The following is a 20,715-nucleotide window of genomic DNA, read 5'->3' as shown; positions in this document are numbered from 1 at the left end:
TATCTTTGCAACTTTTCTGTAAATCAAAAAATATTCCAATAAATACTTTATTTAAAAAAACAGACCAATTCCCATAAAAAATTAACTATATCAGACTTAGGGCTTATTAACACCAACCCAAAATAACTAATGTAACTAACTCAAATGTGTGTGGTAGATGTATATGTATATGAAATAATGGGTTTGTTTTCAGTGTATTTAAACTAGTGATTTATAAATCCAATTATGTTAATAAACTTGGGCTTGTTTGGTACAGTTAAATGAATGCTACCATATTATTTTGGAAAGCAATTCTTATGTAAATATCCTGTAATTTACTTTTCATATATAGAATTTTTATATCATAAAGTTTCCAGAAAGTAAATAAGTCTGTCAATTCATAATTCAGGAATAAAATCATAAATGACCTTCATATCTCTTGCGGTAGAAGGCCTCTGAGGAAATTAACCTGTTCTCCTGGTACCATATGAACATATAGTACCTGTTCTCCTGGTACCATATGAACATAACATTGAAACTATCATTGACCAATAGATTTTTTTCAGTGGAAATGTACATCATATCTCCTTCCTAAAAGGAAGCTATATTTTGTTTAAAAACGATTATAGATTCAACACCCTACCTGTCATTACATTATGTAGTAGTAATTAGTTCTGAAACATATTACCTAGAAGTAGTAGTAATTAGTTCTAAAAAACATATTACCTAGAAGAATCACTAGAGCATTGTGTAAACTGTTCTGAAGTACAGATAGTGTTTGGGAATGAAAGCAAATATCTGAATAAAATATTGGGAATAAGAAGTTGTGCCTTCATGAGACTCTCCCCTTTCAACGTGAGAGTAAACATAGGTAATTGGAAGTGCTGCTGCCTTCTAAGAACTTTACTATGCTGTTTTTCTCCCCTTAGGTTTATGATGCTGCAGTCAGGTGGTTGAAATATGATGAACCTAACCGCCAGCCATTTATGGTTGACATCCTTGCTAAAGTCAGGTTTCCTCTTATATCAAAGAATTTCTTAAGTAAAACAGTACAAGCTGAACCACTTATTCAAGACAATCCTGAATGCCTTAAGATGGTGATAAGTAAGTTGCCTTAATATCCATTTATAACTTACCGTGTAGCCAGTTTCTCATGGGCTTAAAACCCTTCAGAATGGATCAGACTTGGTAGCCAGGGAGAAACACTCAAGACTTTGCCCTTCTGGATAATTAATCTATTGGGGTTCTCAACTGTCTATCCGGAGGGAACTTAGCCTCAGCCCTTATTTTATAGGAACATGTGTGATAGAAGTTTAAAAATTACTTATGCTCTGTCTCCTTTTGTGTACAATAACTTTCATTCACTTTGTTTTTTGTGTTTCCTTTTTAAAATAATTTAGCCAAGTAGTGTACTGTGATCACATTTTCTTTCTTAAAGAAAAAGGTTTGTTTGTTGCACGTGGAGCACATTTTTTGCCACATTTTTTTTTCCATTTACTTAATTTTTCTTGACTTCCAGGCTAAGTTCCAAACCCTCTGTACAATGCCTCTTAATAAAATTGTCTGTACAATTAAACAATCTGTTGATTTTATTTTTGGAAACACATTTATAGAGCCTTCCTTCTGCCTATTCCAGGATGGAGTGTTTGCCCTTTAGGCTTAAGGCACAGTTCTTGTCCTGGGACTTCCCTTCTCTGCCATACTGGGATGTTCTTTCACTCCTTTCCTAAGTTAGATTCACTATCTTCCTCAACCCCAGGTCTTCACCTTTCTTAATTCTGTTTGATTGAACATATCCTTAAAAGGTTCCTGAGAAAGAATATATGATCAACAAATATTTGGAGGTTTGACAAATCTCATATCTTTATTTTATCATAAAATGTCGAAGGATAGTTAAACCGGGTGTAGAATTACGTTGAAAATCATAAGCATTCTCCATTATTTGCTAGCTTTCATTGTTACTTTTGAGAAAACTGATGCCAGTTTATTTATTCTTCCTTGTAAGCATTTAAAGTCTTTTTTTTTTAATCCCTGGTGTTTTGAAAGTTCACAGTAATGTACCTTGGTGTGCATCTTTTTTTTTTCTTTTTTTTAAGTTATCATATTGGGCATTCTCTATCTTTTCAGCCACAGATTTCTCAGTTCTTTATTATTGATATTGTGATTCTTTAGGCATTGAGTCTCTAATCTTAAGTCTCTCTTGTTATCCATCTTTGCCTCTTTGTTCTGTCTTCTTGGAGATAGGCTTAATTTTTCCTTCAGCACTTTTCTTTTCTTTTTTTTTTGTTGCACCGTGTGGCATGCAGGATTGTAGTTCCCTGACAAGGGATCGAACCTGTGCCCCCTACAGTGGAATTTCAGAGTCTTGACCACCGGACCACCAGGGAAGTCCCATTAAATACAGTTATTTTATATTCTGTGTTTGATAATAACAATATCTGAAGTCTTTGAAGACCAAATGCTGCTGTTTTTTCATTGACTTATTCCTGGTGGCTTAATTCTTTGTGTTTTATAATTTTGGATTGTGAGCTTTTATATATATATATATTTTAATATTTATTTATTTGGCTGCTTCGGGTCTTCCTCGCGACGTGCAGGATCTTTAGTTGCAGCATGTAGGATCTAGTTCCCTGACCAGGGATCGAACCCGGGCCCCCTGCATTGGGAGGGCAAAGTCTTAGCCACTATACCACCAGGGAAGTCCCATGAGCTTATATTTGATCGATCTTAATCTCCAGAAATATTGGGAGGTGTGGTTTATATTCCTCCAGGTTTTCCCTGTTTTCCTTAAGAAGAGAATAGTGTTTGCTTTTGCCAAGTGCCCTGGGCCACAACAATCCAGGACTACTTTGAATTTTTCTTGGCTTATGGGTTTCTAGACTTGTAGACAGGTAAATTCAAACCTCAAACCTGTATGATCTGTCATTATAAATTCTCAAAAGAGGGAGACTTTACCTCTGCCTGGAGGTGAAATTGAAATAGGCAGATTACTATTTTTCCTTTTTGCCATTAGACAGTTTTCTTAGCTTATCTTCATTAAAAGTATAACCAATACAAGTGATCCAGCTTTAGATAGAGCTCTCAGTTCCAACACTTGTGCAAATCCAAGACCTAATCTTATTTCCCTCATGCAGCCAATAACATCAATTTCTAGGTTTCCAGTATTATCGAAAGCTCTCGGAGTAGCTCCAGGGTCTCTTTTAACACTCACTATTCTGGTGTTTAGTTCGCCCTCCATTTTTGGCCCTCTGATCTTAGCTATGCACTTAAAAGAATGTTTGTTTTATTCTTTCCAGCATTGTAGTAATTTTGTAGCAGAAAGTTATTTCTTAAAGTCTCAACTGTCATACTGCTGTAAGTGGAAGTTCAGCTTGTTCTTTAAACAGGCCTGAAATGTGTAGTGTATGACTGTGATATGCTGAGATAAGTATGCTCCTGCTAACTCTACCAGGCTCTTCTTGAGTTCCCATTCATCTTAAACCAAAAACCACATGGACAGTATCCACACATGGGATAGCAGTATAGGTTTCAATTAATATGATGAGCAAGAAAGCCTCTCCTAGAAGGTATTTAGAAACCTACTTTGAAACCTTAAGTTGTTTTTGGCATTCATTTGCACATGTCATTTAAGGTATAGCTGGTTTCAGACACAAAATTAAGGAAGGAAATAAAAGAGAACTGACAACTTTCATTCCTGCCTGAGATACCCTTCTCAAGAGTGGCAATGGGCTTCCCTGGTGGTGCAGTGGTTGGGAATCCACCTGCCGATGCAGGGGACCCGGGTTCGTGCCCCGGTCCGGGAAGATCCCACATGCTGCGGAGCGGCTAGGCCCGTGAGCCATGGCCGCTGAGCCTGCGCGTCCTGAGCCTGTGCTCCGCAACGGGAGAGGCCACAGCAGTGAGAGGCCCGCGTACCGCCAAAAAAAAAAAAAAGAGTGACAATAAGTTTGAGTGCCCTGATTATTAAATAGTAATTAATACTTATTAATTACTTTAATAATTACTTTAATTAATACTTATTAATTACTTCCAATTATTAAATTGGAAGTAAAGTAAAATTTCTGTCAAACGTATCACATAGCTACTACTTAATATTGTTGTGGTTTTAGGTAAGTTGACCCAATACTGTCCCCTAGTTTGGAAAAGTATTACAATATATCCATACAATGGAATGCTCTATATTTACTAAAAATATTTTAGATGAATATCTAATAATATAAAAATTTTTCATGAGTGGCAAAAGCATAAGACAGTGCATGGTATAATACCTTTTGGTTACAGTTATGGTGTCAAGGGAAAAAAGAAGAGGGTATGAAGCAAGGATATATCCTTGTGAATATCTACATTTAAGGGGTAGTAGACAAACAACCGGGAAAGGAGAATTCACCAAGCTACTTCAACCCCAGGCTGGTATCTTTTTTTTTTTTAACATCTTTATTGGAGTATAATTGCTTTACAATGGTGTGTTAGTTTCTGCTTTATAACAAAGTGAATCAGCTATACATATACATATACATATATCCCCATATCCCCTTCCTCTTGCATCTCCCTCCCACCCTCCCTATCCCACCCTTCTAGGTGGTCACAAAGCACCGATCTGATCTCCCTGTGTTATGCAGCTGCTTCCCCCTAGCTATCTATTTTACAATTGGTAGTGTATATAAGTCCATGCCACTCTGTCACTTCATCCCAGCTTACCCTTCCCAGGCTGGTATCTTGATAACCAAGATGTAGGGAGTTTTAAGAAGTACAGCATAGGTTGCCGCTAGTTTCTTGAAGTACAAGGACGTGAAAGAAAATCAGGACCTAGAAGATGTCTTTAGATTAGGACTTTCATCTTTTGGATTTCACAAGTTAATATCAGATTTTTTGTCATGCCTCTATTTGCAAACCCTGTGTTATATTTCTGGTTTCATTGGGTAGAGAGCTGCACCTGTTTCTTCATACATGGTGTAAGCTGTTGAAGATAAATTAGCCAGTCAGTGAAGTATTTAGTTCTTATGTGGATTCTCAGTTGGTTTAGAAACAGGATACCAGGATTATTCAAGAAATCCAAACAAGTGTGGGGATTAGGCTCTTGAGCAGGAATCTTTGTTTTTTGTTACATTGTTTTCTTTTTCTTTTCCATTTTTGTTTTGTCTTGTTCTAATAAAGAACTGTGAGTTCTAAAATTCCTTGAGTAGGCACAAGCAGCTGAGACTCTTCTAGGCTTTGGAGGCTGGGTAGAGCTCAGTGGAGGAAAGAAGGCCTCCCTTCTTCAGATCATCAATTACCTTCCTACCATCTGATTTAGGGTCTGCCTTTTGAGAGAAGAAGAAAAACAAAAGATGATAGGAATATAGAATAAAACTAAACTGAAAGAAGTTATAACTAAAAGAAAACAAGTCATAAAAACACAATGAAGAACACAGTCAAAACCATAACAAAGGGGCTTCCCTGGTGGTGCAATGGTTAAGAATTCGCCTGCCAATGCAGGGGACATGAGTTTGAGTCCTGGTCTGGGAAGATCCCACATGCTGCGGAGCAACTAAGCCTGTGCACCACAACTACTGAGCTTGCGCTCTAGAGCCTGCGTGCCACAACTACTGAATCCTGCGTGCCTAGAGCCTATACTCCGCAGCAATGAAAAGCCCGCGCACCGCAACGAAGAGTAGCCCCCGCTCGCCACAACTAGAGAAAGCCCACATGCAGCAACAAAGACCCAACACAGCCAAAAATAAATAAATAAATAAATAAATAAATTTATATTAAAAAAAAACCATAACAAAGGGTCAGACTAAGTTCTTATTCAAAATTTGCAAATGACAGTACCTGACTCTCAAAGGAATAACTCCCAAAGGAATAAGCCTAAGGAGCAAGGCGTTTCTCAGGGAAAGGTGCCAGAGAGTTTGTCCCCAGCCCTGTCCTGGGAGAGAAACAGCCTATCAGTGAAGGAGCCACAGTTTGTGCTTCCTCCAGGGTTGACCTGGTTAGCCACAGTCAGCCACTTTTACCCAGTGGCCTGTTGCCTGAAACAGTTCCCTCCTGTTTCTCTCCTTCCCTGCTGCCTGTCTTCTCTTGTTGGGAGTATTGTGTTCATAGATTTCACAGTACACCTCTGCCCTGTGTGGAGCCCTCACTAGAGCAGCGGCTCTCAAACCCCACAAGATCTGTTCAGGTGTAGTGTTCAATAATTTGGATTTCTGACACGTTTCCAAGTGATGCTGCTAGTCAGGGAACTATATACCTTAAGAACTACAGTCTTAGACCTAGAGTGGGAGAGGAGGGAATGAGGAAAAGTGGTTTTTATAATTGTAAAGGATTGTAAAAAGCAAACAAATGAATATATAATAGGAACCATATGTGGCCTGCAGAGCCTAAATTATTTGCTGTCTGGCCCTTTACAGAGAAAGTTTGCTGACCCCTGACCTAGAGCAGGCTGCTGAGTGTTCCAGCTGTTCTAATGCACAGTGCTTCTACTCATACTCTGAAATGGAAGGAGATGCTAGAAATACTGATACTGATTTTCATTCATTAACAACCTGTTTTCCAAACGTGTCCTCTCTGTCTCTCTTATAAAGGCCCAACACAGCCTCATGAACAGAAGTGTTTTCTGCATGTATTGAGAATTGCTTACATTATTTTATTTTTGGATCAGTAATACTGCACATCATCTACAATTCAAAAAGGTATAAAAGGGTATATGGTGAAAAGTAAGTCTCACTGGAGGTAACCATTATTATCTTGTATATCCTTCCAAAGGTAGTCTTGAGTTTGTGCACATACAGTAATTTACTGACATATACTCGTATAAATTATGTATAAAAATATATATGAATAAAGATATAAATTTTTAAAATGGTATTCCACTCTGTGTACTCTTTTATGTCTTGCTTTTTTTATTTCTTTTTTTCTTTTGGCTGCGCCACATGGCTTGTAGGATCTTAGTTCCTCAACCAGGGATGGAACCTGGGCCCTTGGCAGTGGAAGCCCTGACTCCTAACCACTGGACCACCAGGAAATTTCCCATCTTGCTTTTTTTCATTCCACATTATTTCTTGGAAATCGTCTCATGTGTACATGTTACCCTTCCTCATGTTTCTCAACGGCCACATACAGTATTCCATTATGTGGATATACCATAATTTTTAACCACTTGCCTGACAGTGAACTTTAGGTTGCTAAAATCCTAAAGGGGGAATTACTGGCTAAAGGGTGTGTGCATTTGTAATTTTCACAGATCATCCTGTATTGCCTTCCAGATAATTTGTCCCCATCCACATCCCCACCAGCAGTGTAGGAGTGTACTGCTTCCTTTATCATATCCTGTGTTCCAGATAGTTTGATCTTGTACAATCTGATGAGTGAGAAAGTATGATTTTAATTTGTATTTCTCTAACTAGAGCAGCTGAGCATCTCTTCATATGTTTGAGAGTCATTTGTAATTAGTTCTTTTTCTGTGAACTTTGTTCAGATTATTAATCTAATTTTCTGTTAGTTGATCGTCTTAATATTACTAAGAATATCTTTAGGTCTTTTGTATGATTTATAAATACTTTCCTAGTTTGTCATTGTCTTTTGATTTTGTTTTTTCTTTTTGCCATGAAGTAGTTTAACTTAAAATTTTATGTAGTTCTGAATATTTTTTTTATAGTTTCTGTGTTATTTGTCTTAGGCTTCCTCGTTCTGGGCCTTTTTTTTTTTAACTATCCGATTTTTCCTATAGTTCGTTTGTGAGGTTTTTTACGTTTTAAAATATTCTATTGATTTGGAATTTGCTTTAGAGTAAAATATGAGGTAGCGGTACAAATATTTTCTCCATATCATTGTCTAACATCATTTATTGAACAATCCACCTTTCCCCCACTGATTTGAAATGACATCTTCAAAGTTTTTAACTGTTGAGTGTCCCCTGACTTGACAAAATTAAGGAATTGCTTAAAGGAAAAGGGTCATGTTAGATCACAATAGTTCCGAATCCTCACTGCATTTTAGAATAAGCAGTAAGTACTTCTCACAGTTTTATGTGCATCTGATTTACCTTAGGATTTTGTTAAATATGCGGATTCTGATTCAGTAGGTCTGGGATTCAGTATTTCTAACAAGCTCCCAGGTTCTGAAGCTGCTGATCTTTTAACCACATTTAAGTGGTGATACCAGTGCCTCAGCCCTACCACCAGAGATTTTGATTTAACTGGCCTGTGGTAGGGCCCAGGTATAGATAGTTTCTGAGATTTTCTAGGTGATTCTTATGTACAGTGAAGATTGAGAACAGCTGGGTTGGGAGATCTGCATTTCAGTAATTAGTATTGTGGCAGCTGTTGCTTGAAAAGCCAGATAATTCCCTGGTATTTAGTAAGTGGGTGGGACAATCTTAGCATTAATGGTGATTGCTGAGAATAATAAATTGATTAGGACTCAGATTATTAAATATTTCTCCTGCCTCTTCTCCCTCATTCTTTCCTTAAATGCTATAGAGGGATGATTTTTTTTAAAAAAAGTTCCAGAAATAAAAACACTATTTTGTTTGGGTATTTCCTTTTCAAAGTATTAAAGTGCCTGAAGTTCTTGAAGAGTTGCCATGTGTTTTTCTACAGGTGGAATGAGGTATCATCTCCTGTCTCCAGAGGATCGAGAAGAACTGGTAGAAGGCACAAGGCCCAGAAGAAAGAAACATGACTACCGCATAGCGCTATTTGGAGGCTCCCAACCACAGTCTTGTAGATATTTTAACCCAAAGGTAACTAACTTTTATTCTTGTTTTTGTTTTTAGAAGCACTGAGCACATAGACACGCACCTACCACCAGTAGTAATAACTCATATAGGAGATGTTATAGTTTATGGTGTTCATTCATAGACCTTAAAAGATACATAGTTATCACCTTCATTTTACAAATAAGGAAACTGAGGCTTAGTCAGATTTCAAATGTTTCCATGATTGCTCTGGAGTGCTACATAGTAACCATTATCAAAGAAAACGGGAAACAGTTCTGTCTTTTGTGAGGAGCTCCTTGCATTCATTACAGCTCCTTGCTTTCCTTATGTGCGATTTTCATTGAAAATCTGCTTCTAGAGCTATGTGGGTTGTTTTTTTTCCCCTTAGTAATTATGTTTGAATATAAAATAATACACAGTCATTCTAGAAAATGTGGAGAATCCAGACCATCATGAAGAAAAAAAGATAAAATTACCTTTAATCCAATCATCTAAAAAATATAAATTTATTTTATTTATTTTTGGCTGCGTTGGGTCTTCATTGCTGCACACGGGCTTTCTCTAGTTGCAGCGAGTGGGGGCTACTCTTCGTTGCGGTGCGTGGGCTTCTCATTGCGGTGGCTTCTCTTGTTGCGGAGCGCGGGCTCGAGGCGCGCAGGCTCAGTAGTTGTGGCACGTGGGTTCGGTAGTTTTAGCTCGTGGGCTCTAGAGCTCAGGCTCAGTTGTTATGGCGCATGGGCTTAGTTGCTCCGTATCATGTGGGATCTTCCCAGACCAGGGCTCAAACCCATGTCCCTTGTAGTAGGCGGATTCATAACCACTGCATCACCAGGGAAGCCCCAACCATCTAGAAATTATTACCAATTTTAATGTGTTTTCCATTATGTGTTATGCCAGTTGGGTAGCAGAGCCTGAGTCATAGGTCTAGGAACACAAATTTTTTTTTTTTTTTTTTTTGCGGTATGCGGGCCTCTCACTGTTGTGGCCTCTCCCGTTGCGGAGCACAGGATCCAGACGCACAGGCTCAGCGGCCATGGCTTCACGGGCCCAGCCGCTCCATGGCATGTGGGATCCTCCCGGACCGGGGCACGAACCCGTGTCCCCTGCATCGGCAGGTGGACTCTCAACCACTGCGCCACCAGGGAAGCCGTAGGAACACAATTTTTAAAAATAGATCATGAGAAAATGCGCTCCTGTTTCTACCCCTTGTTTCTTAGAACTGTGTTTTCTGGCTGTGGGTGAGATAATACCAGATTTTGCTGTTACTACATGTATTGCCCAAGCAGAGCAGATACCATAATCCTAAAAGATAGCACCCCGATGTTGCAAGGTGGTACCCATAACTGATGTTGAATCTCAGCACTTAATGGTCTCTTTCAACATCTCATAGGCCCTTTTTTTTGTTGATGATAGATAACCTGGTGAGTCCAGAACATCCTTTTTACATCAGGATACTTCTGATACTTCTTTCTCTGAGAAGTGTGTCCTTGGAGGCTTTCTGTGTAATACTGTAGTGGTGATATACAAGGCATTTATAAAAACACATATGATGGTGTTGTCAAGAGTGCAAAAGACAGCAAAGGCCAATCCACATGCAGAATAAGTATCAATTCCAATGAGGACAGAGCTTTGTCCCTTCAACAATGGAAGCGTTCCAGTGTAGTTAGCTTGGTATTAGGTAACTAACTGGTTCCCTCAAGGTGTGATAACAAATCAAGTTCTTAGAATCAGTCAGTATTGCCAACAAAGTGGGTGCTAGCCAGTAGTGGATAGCCACATTGGCCTCAGGGAGGGAAAGTCCATTAGCTTCTGTAGCCACTGACTTATGCAGTTACTGCATGCATATCTGTCGCTGCCACTGGAGTCACTCATAAGCCCATTGAGCAAGCATCGGACTGGGGAGGAAAGATACAGATGCAGTCCTGTCCACATGATTATTAAGAGACTTTGCTGCAGTTGTGGGCACTCTGGTAAGAATTCACGTGGGACCCAAATTTGTTTCCTTTCTGGAGTGCGTTCTACGTTATCCTTCCTCAGATCTCCTTGTCAGCAGTCTTTCGTGCTGCTTGTTTTAAGTCTGTATCCATCTGGGAAAACCATTAGTCACCATCCGAGAATGGATAAAAACTGACCTGAGGCTTTCTCTACTGAGAGGTATAATGGACAATAAAAGGAACTGCTTGAAAATCTGCCATATCAGGATATGTCTCTTCTGTATTGTCCTTCAGTACCATTCCTGAAGGGAGTATGATGCTTAAGCAGTCCACTTTTGGCTAATACTATCACAAATGAACCAAGCTCAGGTCTCTCAATTTTGTCAGCTGATCTGTAGGGACCACCTCCATGAAGACATAACCCTGGGTGAGAGAGAAGGCCTACTGAGTAAGGGTTGTGATGATCCCATTTGGGTATTCTGTGCCTTGGGGACCTCCATATGCCCAGTTTTATGTTTAAATACTAGATCATGGGTTGAAAGCATGCTATTTGTGAGTTGGTAGGTCAGGTAAAACTGTTCAAAATGGGTTAATGATATGGTCACATGGTGTCCCTTGGTGTCAGACATTTGCTGTCTGTCAGACCCTAGCAGCCAGCCAGGAGCTATTTACTGAAAAAATGGTCCCTGCTTAAAGTAGGTTGGCCTTGCTCCAGAATCCCACACGTGTGCTCTCTGGTCATATTGAGACATGCCTGAAGTTATATGCAGCATCTCATTCAGCATCCCAATGCCCTAGGATCACAGGATAGCCTGAGCAGCTGAGCCATGTGATTATAGCCTGTCCCACTTAGAAAGCTTACCCAGTAAAAGTATAAATGTAGGACACCCAAACACAGGATATGTGTCATCTGTAAAATGTTAGAAGATGGTTGGGGCAGCAAGCTGTCCTTCCTTTCCAAGGGGCTATGCCAACATGCTGTAGATCAGGGCTTGGCAAACTTTTTCTATACAAGACCAGAGAATATCTTCAGCTTTTTAGGCTACACATTCTCTGCCATAACTGCTCAGCTCTGATGCTGTAGCAGGAAAGCAGCCATAGATAATACGTAAACAAGTGGGCATGGCTGTATTCCAATCAGATTTTTTTTAAACAGTGTGATGAGGTTTTTTTTTTAAATTAGTTTATTTATTGATTGATTTTTGGCTATGTTGGGTCTTCGATGCTGTGCGCAAGCTTTCTCTGGTTGCAGCGAGCAGGGGCTACTCTTCGTTGCAGTGCACGGGCTTCTCATTGCGAAGGCTTCTCTTGTTGCAGAGCACGGGATCTAGGCGCACAGGCTTCAGTAGTTGTGGCACTTGGGCTCAGTAGTTGTGGCTCACGGGCTCTAGAGCACGGGCTCAGTTGTGGCGCATGGGCTTAGTTGCTTAGCGGTATGTGGGATCGTCCTGGACCAGGGCTTGAACCCGTGTCCCCTGCATTGGCAGGTGGGTTCTTAACCACTGCGCCACCAGGGAAATCCCTCCAATCAAATTTTATTTACAGAAACAGTCATTGGGTTGGATTTAGCCTGCAGGCCATAGTTTGCCAACCCCTGCTGCAGACCTGTGGACATCTAGGGACTCTGAAGTGACCAACTCTGTACTCTAGGATAACTTCTCTCCTGTCCTGTGAAGCACTTGTCTCACCAAGACATACGGGATCCTTTCCATTTTCTGTTCAGTTCTGTTTCCAGAACTGATAAGTATTATAGGCATCAATATAGGAGACTTTTGGCAAGGTGAGATAGACCAGGGCTCCTGCAGCTGAGATTATAGCAGAGAGTTAGAGTCTAGAGATCTTGAGGTCAGACTATGAAATTATTTTATTTTCCCTGCCAGTTGAAATTCCATGTAATGATCTGGGTAAATAGTAACAGAAATACACATTACCCAGAGTGTTAACTACAGACCAAGTTTTAGTCAATCTGGTCCAGTAAGGAGACCACATCGGGCCCTGCTACAATAGTTAGAGTCACCAGTGTGAGTCATATAACTCATAGAGTATATATGCTGCCAGATATCAAAAAGACCTCGAAGGAAAGAGTATCAGGTTAGATTGGTTAAATACCATCATATGTGGACTATCCCTGTGGGCTGCTCTCAGGTCATATATCTATCTCTGGTCCATTCCTCCACGTCCAATATATAGGCTGATTTTTTACTAAAGACATCTAGCTTCCTTTCTTAGTAGAAGACTGAGTGACTGGCAGGTACCATGAGGTTTCATGGCCTGTGCAATATAGTTCAATAAGCACAGTGTCAGTGTGCTTAACAGATTGATACACCTACACATCTGTTTCACACCAGGTAAGTTTTAAGACTACTGACATTTCAGTGGCTATTTAATTTCACTGTTTTTTAATTTTTCAGGATCCTTTTGAGTCAACAGCAGGAAATTTATAAATAAACTTTTTTTTTCCCAAGGAAAATCTGAAGTCATAGGAGCTTAAATCTATGAACCACAGCTTTCAGGTGGTGACAATAGTTACACCCCTCTTGTTTCCCGAAGCCTAACTTTGGTGTTGATTTTGACAGTTAAAAAGCAATAAAGTATGTTTTGATAGAAAATACTTTATCTTAAAGTAGATGTCTGTTTTGATGTACAGGGGGACAAGGAGAATCCTGATTCCATTTGGGAGACAGCACTCTTTTTAGAATAAGGCAAATATGGAATGACAACTAGCACTTTGTTTTTGGTCTGTAGTTGTACAACTTTCCTTAATTTTTCTTTTTAAATTGGACAGATGAAAAAAAAAAGATGGATATTCTGCACGAGCCTGGAAATGAGACTGTAACTTCAGAATTCTCATTTGGTGTTTTACTTTGCACTTATAAATGGCACGTTCCTAGTGCTCTTTTGTATACTCAGTCACAGGTTTTTAGACTTCCAGTGGAAAAATGTAAATAACTGAGGATATAACTACCAATAAAAACATCCTCATTCCATCAGTTATTACTTTATTCCCTAATGCTGACACCATTAGAATCCCATTACAGTATTTATTAAATATTTCTATTAGAAGTACCAACCTCTCCTTTCTTTCTGCTAAAAACTTCATCTTGAAAATATTCACCATTTACTATTATTTATAATATTTTAATATAAGTTGGTTGTCTTTATTATTTCTAATATTAAAACAATTGGAAAGGCTGATTTCATTATAAGTTATTTACCTTGAATCTCCCAAGGTGAACATTATTTCATTATTTAAGTAGACTGCTTAATAATAAGTACTGTATAGGAATTGTTTTAAAATTCTTGAACTTAATATTTTCAGAGATGCTAAAATGGTTTTAACTGTCATTAAACGGAACCCATTGATGTGTGTGCTATACCAACCCAAAATGATTATCTTCACTGAATTGATCTCCCTCAAAGAGACAATTTAAGCAGTACTACTTAATTGAATTATCTAGAATTAAGCCAACATCCCTATAAACTATTATCTTTAGATATTCCTTGGATCTTGCTCATGAGAGGCGGCAAATATTTGTATTAACTGCTGACTGAAAAATGATAAGAAAATCTTAACAATTTTTCTAGTAGATAAGTAGATAAAGTAGTAGATAAAGAAATCTTGGGTTGCTGTATTGAATTGAAATGATACTCTTCTTGTCAGGGTCCTTTCATGAAGCCTGCTGAGTCTCCCCTTCCCCACCTGTACCTGTTTTTAAAGTTTTCAAGTGCTTATTGATTACTAAAAGAGTTATTTTTCTGAATCCGGTGCTCTGTTCTCTTAGAATTGGTGTTCTCAAATTGTCGTATGGGAACATTTTATGATATTGATGCCAAATAAAAGTTGACTTAATTGATCAGATTATTTGGACTATTCTTGTCAGTGAGATGACCAGCTTTGAGGGCTTAAAACTTTGTAGGGGTCTTGGCTCACCACTTGCATATGGTGGAGAAATAGGAGACTATGGGACTTCCCTGGTGGCACAGTGGTTAAGCATCTGCCTGCCAGTACAGGTTCGATCCCCGGTCCGGGAAGATCCCACATGCCACGGAGCAGCTAAACCCGTGCACCACAACTACTAAGCCCACGTGCTGCAACTACTGAAGCCCGAGCACCTAGAGCCCGTGCTCTGCAACAAGAGAAGCCACCACAGTGAAGAGTAGCCCCTGCTTGCTGCAAATAGAGAAAGCCTGTGGCCAGCAACAAAGACCCAACGCAACCAAAAAAAAAAAAAAAAAATAGGAGCGTATGCTCTAGAGAAAAAGGGATTCTGCATATTCCCTGCCAAAACCAAACAAGGAGTAAGACCATTAGAGTGAGGACTAGACCCTGTAAATTGCAAAGGCAGAAAACCACATGGTGCCATATTTTATGGAACCATCAGATTCAAAAGGTTTACCCTGAGTACCTTCTCTTATTCTTTTTTTTGGTCTCACCACCGGGGCTTGTGGGATTTTAGTTCCCTGACCAGGGATTGAACCCAGGCCCTTGGCAATGAGAGCACAGAGTCCTAACCACTGGACTGCCAGGGAATTCCCTCTTAGTACCTTTTCCCACTTAAAACTCTGAAGTAGACTCATCACTGAGCTTAGTGTCTGGCCCAATGTGGGAAGTCAAGTTTGTGAGGATGAATGAACCAGTATAACTTTATACAATATTTCATAAGCAGTTTTGTCAGTTGGTTTTATAGGACTGGATTTAAATATAGGTGGGCCCTAAATCAAAAGAAGTGAAGTTACTTTCAACACAAAACACATTTTCCTCTTGGAAATATTGTTTACTAAAGGTATCACAGTGCCTTTTCTCACAGTATCATAGCTACCTTCCCTCTTAAATAGGCCTTCACTAAGGAGACAGTCCTACACTGTCATCACGGTGGAAACTGGCAGTTATACGTTGCATGTGATTTTAAAAGACCTGTGTGTAAAAGAAGTGTAAACCTTATAGGAAAATGGTGTTACATTAAAAAATTAATGAAGCTTTTGTAAGAGTGCATCAGTAGTGTTTGTCATCGTCAAAAGAGTGTTGTAGGAGCAGTGTGCTGGAGTCAAAGAGTGAGTCCTGCTAAAATGATCGGGGCACCTGTAAGAACGAAATATCCAAAATGGACAGCAGTAATCCCAGGTGGTTTGGACCTATAGCTGTGTCCTGCAAGGACTGACGTTGCTGGAATGCAAGTGTGGGTCACCATGGGTATCCCTTAAGCTTCCTTAGTGGTCAGTATAACAGGCGCCGGTGGTAAAAATCAGTGTTCTTTGCCGCTTATGCACAATAAGTATTTCTCATACCTGATTGTTTGCAGGCAGTGTGGTTAGACAGGTGGTCCTCACATTCAAGTAGAAGAGATTGGAACACATTCTGAGGTAAATTCTCAGTAGAGTGCCTTCCTAGAATGTCTTCCACAATAGGAATATTGAGAGCCTCTGTTTTGTTTTGTTTTCAAGCATCTCCATAACGCACTTTTGTAGTTTTGTTGTAAAGTCAACCTCACAGCCCTTGTACCCTACAAAGGTGCAGTACCTGAAGTTCCCACCTTCAGGGATCAGTTTCCTTTTGTGTTTAGTCACTGTGCCTACAAAAAACCCCAGTAAAAATACGACTCACCAAGAGAGGGATGACTTCAGACTCTCTGTAAGCCACGGCCAGCCATAATTATTATAAATTAACAGATCAGTCCCCTTAAGGGACAGAGAGGGCAGAAACAAAGCTGTAGGTATTTGATTGAGGGCCACAGGTGGGAAGGGATAAGGAGACTAGGGATGATAAATCCGTGTGGTGGTGCTTCAAAGGACTCTCGTCATCCTGGAATTAGCTGGAGGGTAGTGGCTACATAAATGCAGGGCTAGGGGATAAGAGGCTGAGGGAAACCAACAGGGAATGAAATAAATATTTACTATACCGTGTCATTCAAAAATTACTGTTGGCTACCTTTGGTGATTGTTCATATGATGACCGAAAGGCACAGTAAGCTCTTTTATCCTAGAAGTATTAAATCATGTTCAGATAGGTTTCTTGTGATATTCTTTGAAAACTGGTGATCAGTATAAGAGAAAGCTAACCTCAGTTGCTATAAACAACAGCAGATTGTACCATAGCATATTGTACAGTTAGCTGGTTATAAACTGCAGTTTGAACAAATATTTTGTCATATATTACCAGTATGACAGTTCATCTAGAATTTGAAATTTGGGGATTAGGCTGCAGCAGGGATTATGAAGGAGTCAAACTCAAATTGTATGAGATGTATACAAGCTTGAAACAATTAGAGAACACAGAGGCTGAGGTTGGTGAAGCTGCCACCGAATGTAGCCAATTAAAAGTCCCGGTATGGGATAGGTAATGACAGCCTTGGTGGTCTAAAAAGAAGAGATTCCCCTGGGTTGAATTAGTCCATGGAAGCTTCATGGAAGTTTTCTTGAGGGACACTTATTGGTAGAGTTTAGATAGGAAGAAAGAGAAAGAAAAGAATATATTGAGTCCTAAGTATGAATAAATCTTTTTGGTTTGATAAATATGGGTATTAAAAGTTTTCATAAAATGCATACAACGTATTATTTAACTGAATGGAGTCTAACTTTTTGCTTTAAAAAAAAAGGAATTTAGATATAGGTGGAAGAACTGAAGAACTCAGCCATTGGTCTTTTTTCTTTTGTGAGACCTTTTTTTTGGTCCCTTTTCTTCCTTCCTTCCTTCCTTTATTTCTAAAAGAAAGAAGCTGTTTTGTAGAAAGAGCATTTCAAGTCTAGGTATAGGAGCTTAGGCAAGTCAGCCTTTCTGAACTTCAGTTTTCTGGTCTATTAACAGAAGGTTTAAATCTTAGGATTTGCGTTAATATCAATTATGTTCATTTGACTCTTTGATCTTCATTCACTGAGTCTCTTTCTCCCTGCCATCCTTAAGTTTTTCTCATTTTCCCATATTTAAATGTAAAAAGGCTTACCATCTCCATTTTGTTTTTTTCTTTACCCTGCCTAACTCTTCCAAACCTCCTGACTGAGTGCATTATCTCCTGTACTCCACACATCTGAGACAGAGTTGATGTTTGTCCCATTGGTGAGAACATTTTATTAAATGGGTATGTTACTGCATTTTGAGATTTGAGATAATCATTTAAAGTATAATATGCCTTCCTGTGCCAAGATAAAAAATTACACGTCAGAGTTCATCTAAAGGCAAATCTTGTCATTGAGATATCCGGCAAGGTGCTAGCGCAGAGATGCTCCCCTGCTATTTCATGTATTTTCTACTGAAAGGACAAGAGCTGATATTGAGCATAATATTCATATCAGGTTTCACTTTTGAACTGAGTTTCATCTCGCTTAAATTTCTGAGTAGATTTGAGTTGTGTGTCTTGGTGGTATGGTTTTAGTTTGAGAGTGGAGGGGGGAGAACATGCTGTGACTTTATAAAACAGTAGTGATTCTTAATTAGTAATTCCCTTTGAGCTGGTGTCTGGCCTCACTTCCCACTCCTTGCTAGTTTTAACTGATCAGTAGCTGGGAACTGCCCATTTATATGTTCACTGTTCCTGAGTTTATCTAGCAGCTTATAGTAGCACAGTCACGCCCTGCCCACCCACCCCCAATTGTGGAAGCCTTTTTTCTAGCTGTGATGCTATGTTTTATGAAGAACTTAAGTTACGAGAGTATTTTCTTCCAATGGCTGATTATTAAATCCCTTTCTGGACTTTGGGAGGTTAATATGTTTACAGAAATATCTGTGTGATCCCATTGAAAATGAGTGCATTTCAAAGTGGGTACAGCCTAGGAAATTAAGTACAATCAAGTGTTCACTTCTAAAAAACTAGATATGCCCTAATAGTGTGCTATTTGGAAGGAAGGCAAAGACTGTTTCTGATCCATCTTGTAGTTGAAATTCAGCCGCGTAGTATAATAGCTATTTAGGTGTTTAAGTTTTTAAAGCCTTAACTTAAATTACTTTTAAGTCCACATTTATGTTAAAACATTTAGTACTATTACAAGCATCTGATGTGAGAAGTTGTTTTCTTTGTACCATACTTTTGGTACTACTTGCCTAATTGTTGTATTTACTTTTTCTATTTAAAAAAAATAATATATGCTCATTGTAGAAAATTCAAACACAGCAAGATAAAAAGGAGAAAGCCAAAGTGCTCCCAGCATAACAAACAGTCCTCAATAGTTGGTGAACATCATTCCAGTCCTCTCATTTTTTTTTTAATTTAGAATTTTTTATTTTTTTAATTTTATTTTTTATTTATTTTTTGTTTTGGCCGCACCTCGTGGTATGCAGAGCTTCCCTGACCAGGGATCGAACCCATGCCTTCTGCAGTGGAAGCACGGAGTCTTAACCACTGGACTGCCAGGGGAATCCCCAGTGTTCTCACTTTATATATGTGGGATCATGCCATACGTGCTATTTTACAAAAACTTTTTTTTACTCTCTCAGCATTTATATTGTGGTGGTATTTTCATGTCAATGAAAATACCATCCTTTTGAAGGGCTGTGGAGTATTCCTCATAAGGATATATAATATTATCATTTATTTGTAATAGTGACTCTATTTCTGTTTTGTAAGTAAGTTCATTTGTACCATTTTTTTAGATTCTACATTATATGTGGATATCATATATTTGTGGTATCATATATTTGTCTTTCTCTGTCTCACTTCACTCAGTATGACAATCTCTAGGTCCATCCATGTTGCTGTAAATGGCATTATTTTGTCCTTTTTTTATAAGCCACAGTGTTTTGATGTACTTTTCATGACACTGCTTCTAGGAATGTTGTGGCATCTGGCATATACCTCCTCTCTCCCCTAGCTTTGCTTGATTTCCTCTCAAAACGATGCAAAATAAAGTTCTCAAGTCTTAAAAACAAAAAGTTTCATTTTGCATTTTGGTTGTCTTGATTATTGTTAAAATTTACATCTGTAGTGTTTCTATTATTTGAGGATTCATGTGTTTTCAGAATAAAGATGATACTAAATCAATCCTTACTCTCAAGGAAAATAGCAGGCTGATGTTTTTACCCTAAGGCATTTGGAGAAAAATATTACAGCCCTTCAACTCAAGAAGGGCTTTCACTTTCACTTGCTGTAGCAGTGTCCTACAGCTGAAAAGTCACACAAGACAAGATGTAATGGCGTACTCAGTCATCAACTGCAGACTTCAGTGTGGTGGGGATTCAGAAAAAGGAAATCAGGGAAGCTTGCAAAAAGAAAAGGAGTCTTGAGCTTGAAAAAAGTCTAGAATGTGATATATCACAGCAGAGGCAAGAAAGACTGACTGGGACCAGGAAAGACAGGACTTTATACATGGCTATGTCTGCATATATATGTGTGGATGCATACATGGGTGATGTGTCAGAACTTAAGAAATCCTTCTACCTGTGTGTTTTCTAAGCTTTCCGGTTTTCTCATTTTCATATCTTCTCAGCAGCTAAGCATATAACCTTGCCCGGAATAGGTACTCAATAAAAACTGCATTAAATTATATTTTTAGGGTAACAATTTCCTGCCCACACACATACACTGTGACTCTAGTGCTCTTCATCCATCTGTTGCTAACATGAAAGCTCCATGCCCTTCTAGCTTGCCTTGTAGCCTGTGAGTGCTGCTGGGAGCCATAAGTAATTCTTCCTCCACCTACAGGCCCCAGGTTGGGAGTGGTCCCATGACTAGAATAAGCCCTGGCAAAGATATCCACTGAGCTGACAAGCCTGACTTCCCATCTGTTTTTATCCCCTCTCTGCTTGCTTCTTCAACTGCACACATCTCCTAGGTAGTATAACAAGTTATCAAAGGGCAAACGTTAAATCACATTCTCAGTACTTTATTTTGGATGGGGGGTAGATTGAGGGAATTGGGTAGATTTCCAAGGGAGGTTGGCCCATACACGCACCGAGAAAAAAGACCATTAGCTCCCCTGTGTACAACCAAAGGCAGATATGCTCAAACATAGGTGCATTTAACACCTGACAGGTATATTTAATGAGCCCAAATGTAAAGCATTACATTTTATCTGAAATGAAGTCTATTTTGCATTCCAGGTAAAAAGAAGGATATTTCACTTACCTGTGTAGAAGATGAACTATTAGGCAGAATATTATATATAGCTAGTATTTATCAA

General features: G+C 39.0%; 1 protein-coding gene across 2 annotated transcripts in view; it reads left to right on the top strand.

Annotated features, from left to right (window-relative positions):
- KLHL7 (kelch like family member 7) overlaps positions 1-20,715 on the top strand; it is a 63,836-nt gene that overhangs the window by 24,862 nt on the left and 18,259 nt on the right. For both annotated transcript variants that reach the window (XM_082846365.1, XM_082846366.1), the window contains exons 6-7: positions 909-1,083; positions 8,556-8,698. In XM_082846365.1, coding sequence (XP_082702491.1) covers positions 909-1,083; positions 8,556-8,698 — 318 coding nt within the window. The remainder of the gene's footprint in view (positions 1-908; positions 1,084-8,555; positions 8,699-20,715) is intronic.

Source organism: Leucopleurus acutus (genome assembly GCF_964270905.1).
Source record: "Leucopleurus acutus genome assembly, chromosome: 9".
NCBI classification, from domain to species: domain Eukaryota; kingdom Metazoa; phylum Chordata; class Mammalia; order Artiodactyla; family Delphinidae; genus Leucopleurus; species Leucopleurus acutus.
The sequence above is the reverse complement of the archived record's forward strand: the minus strand, read 5'-3'. Positions and strand labels throughout refer to the sequence as shown.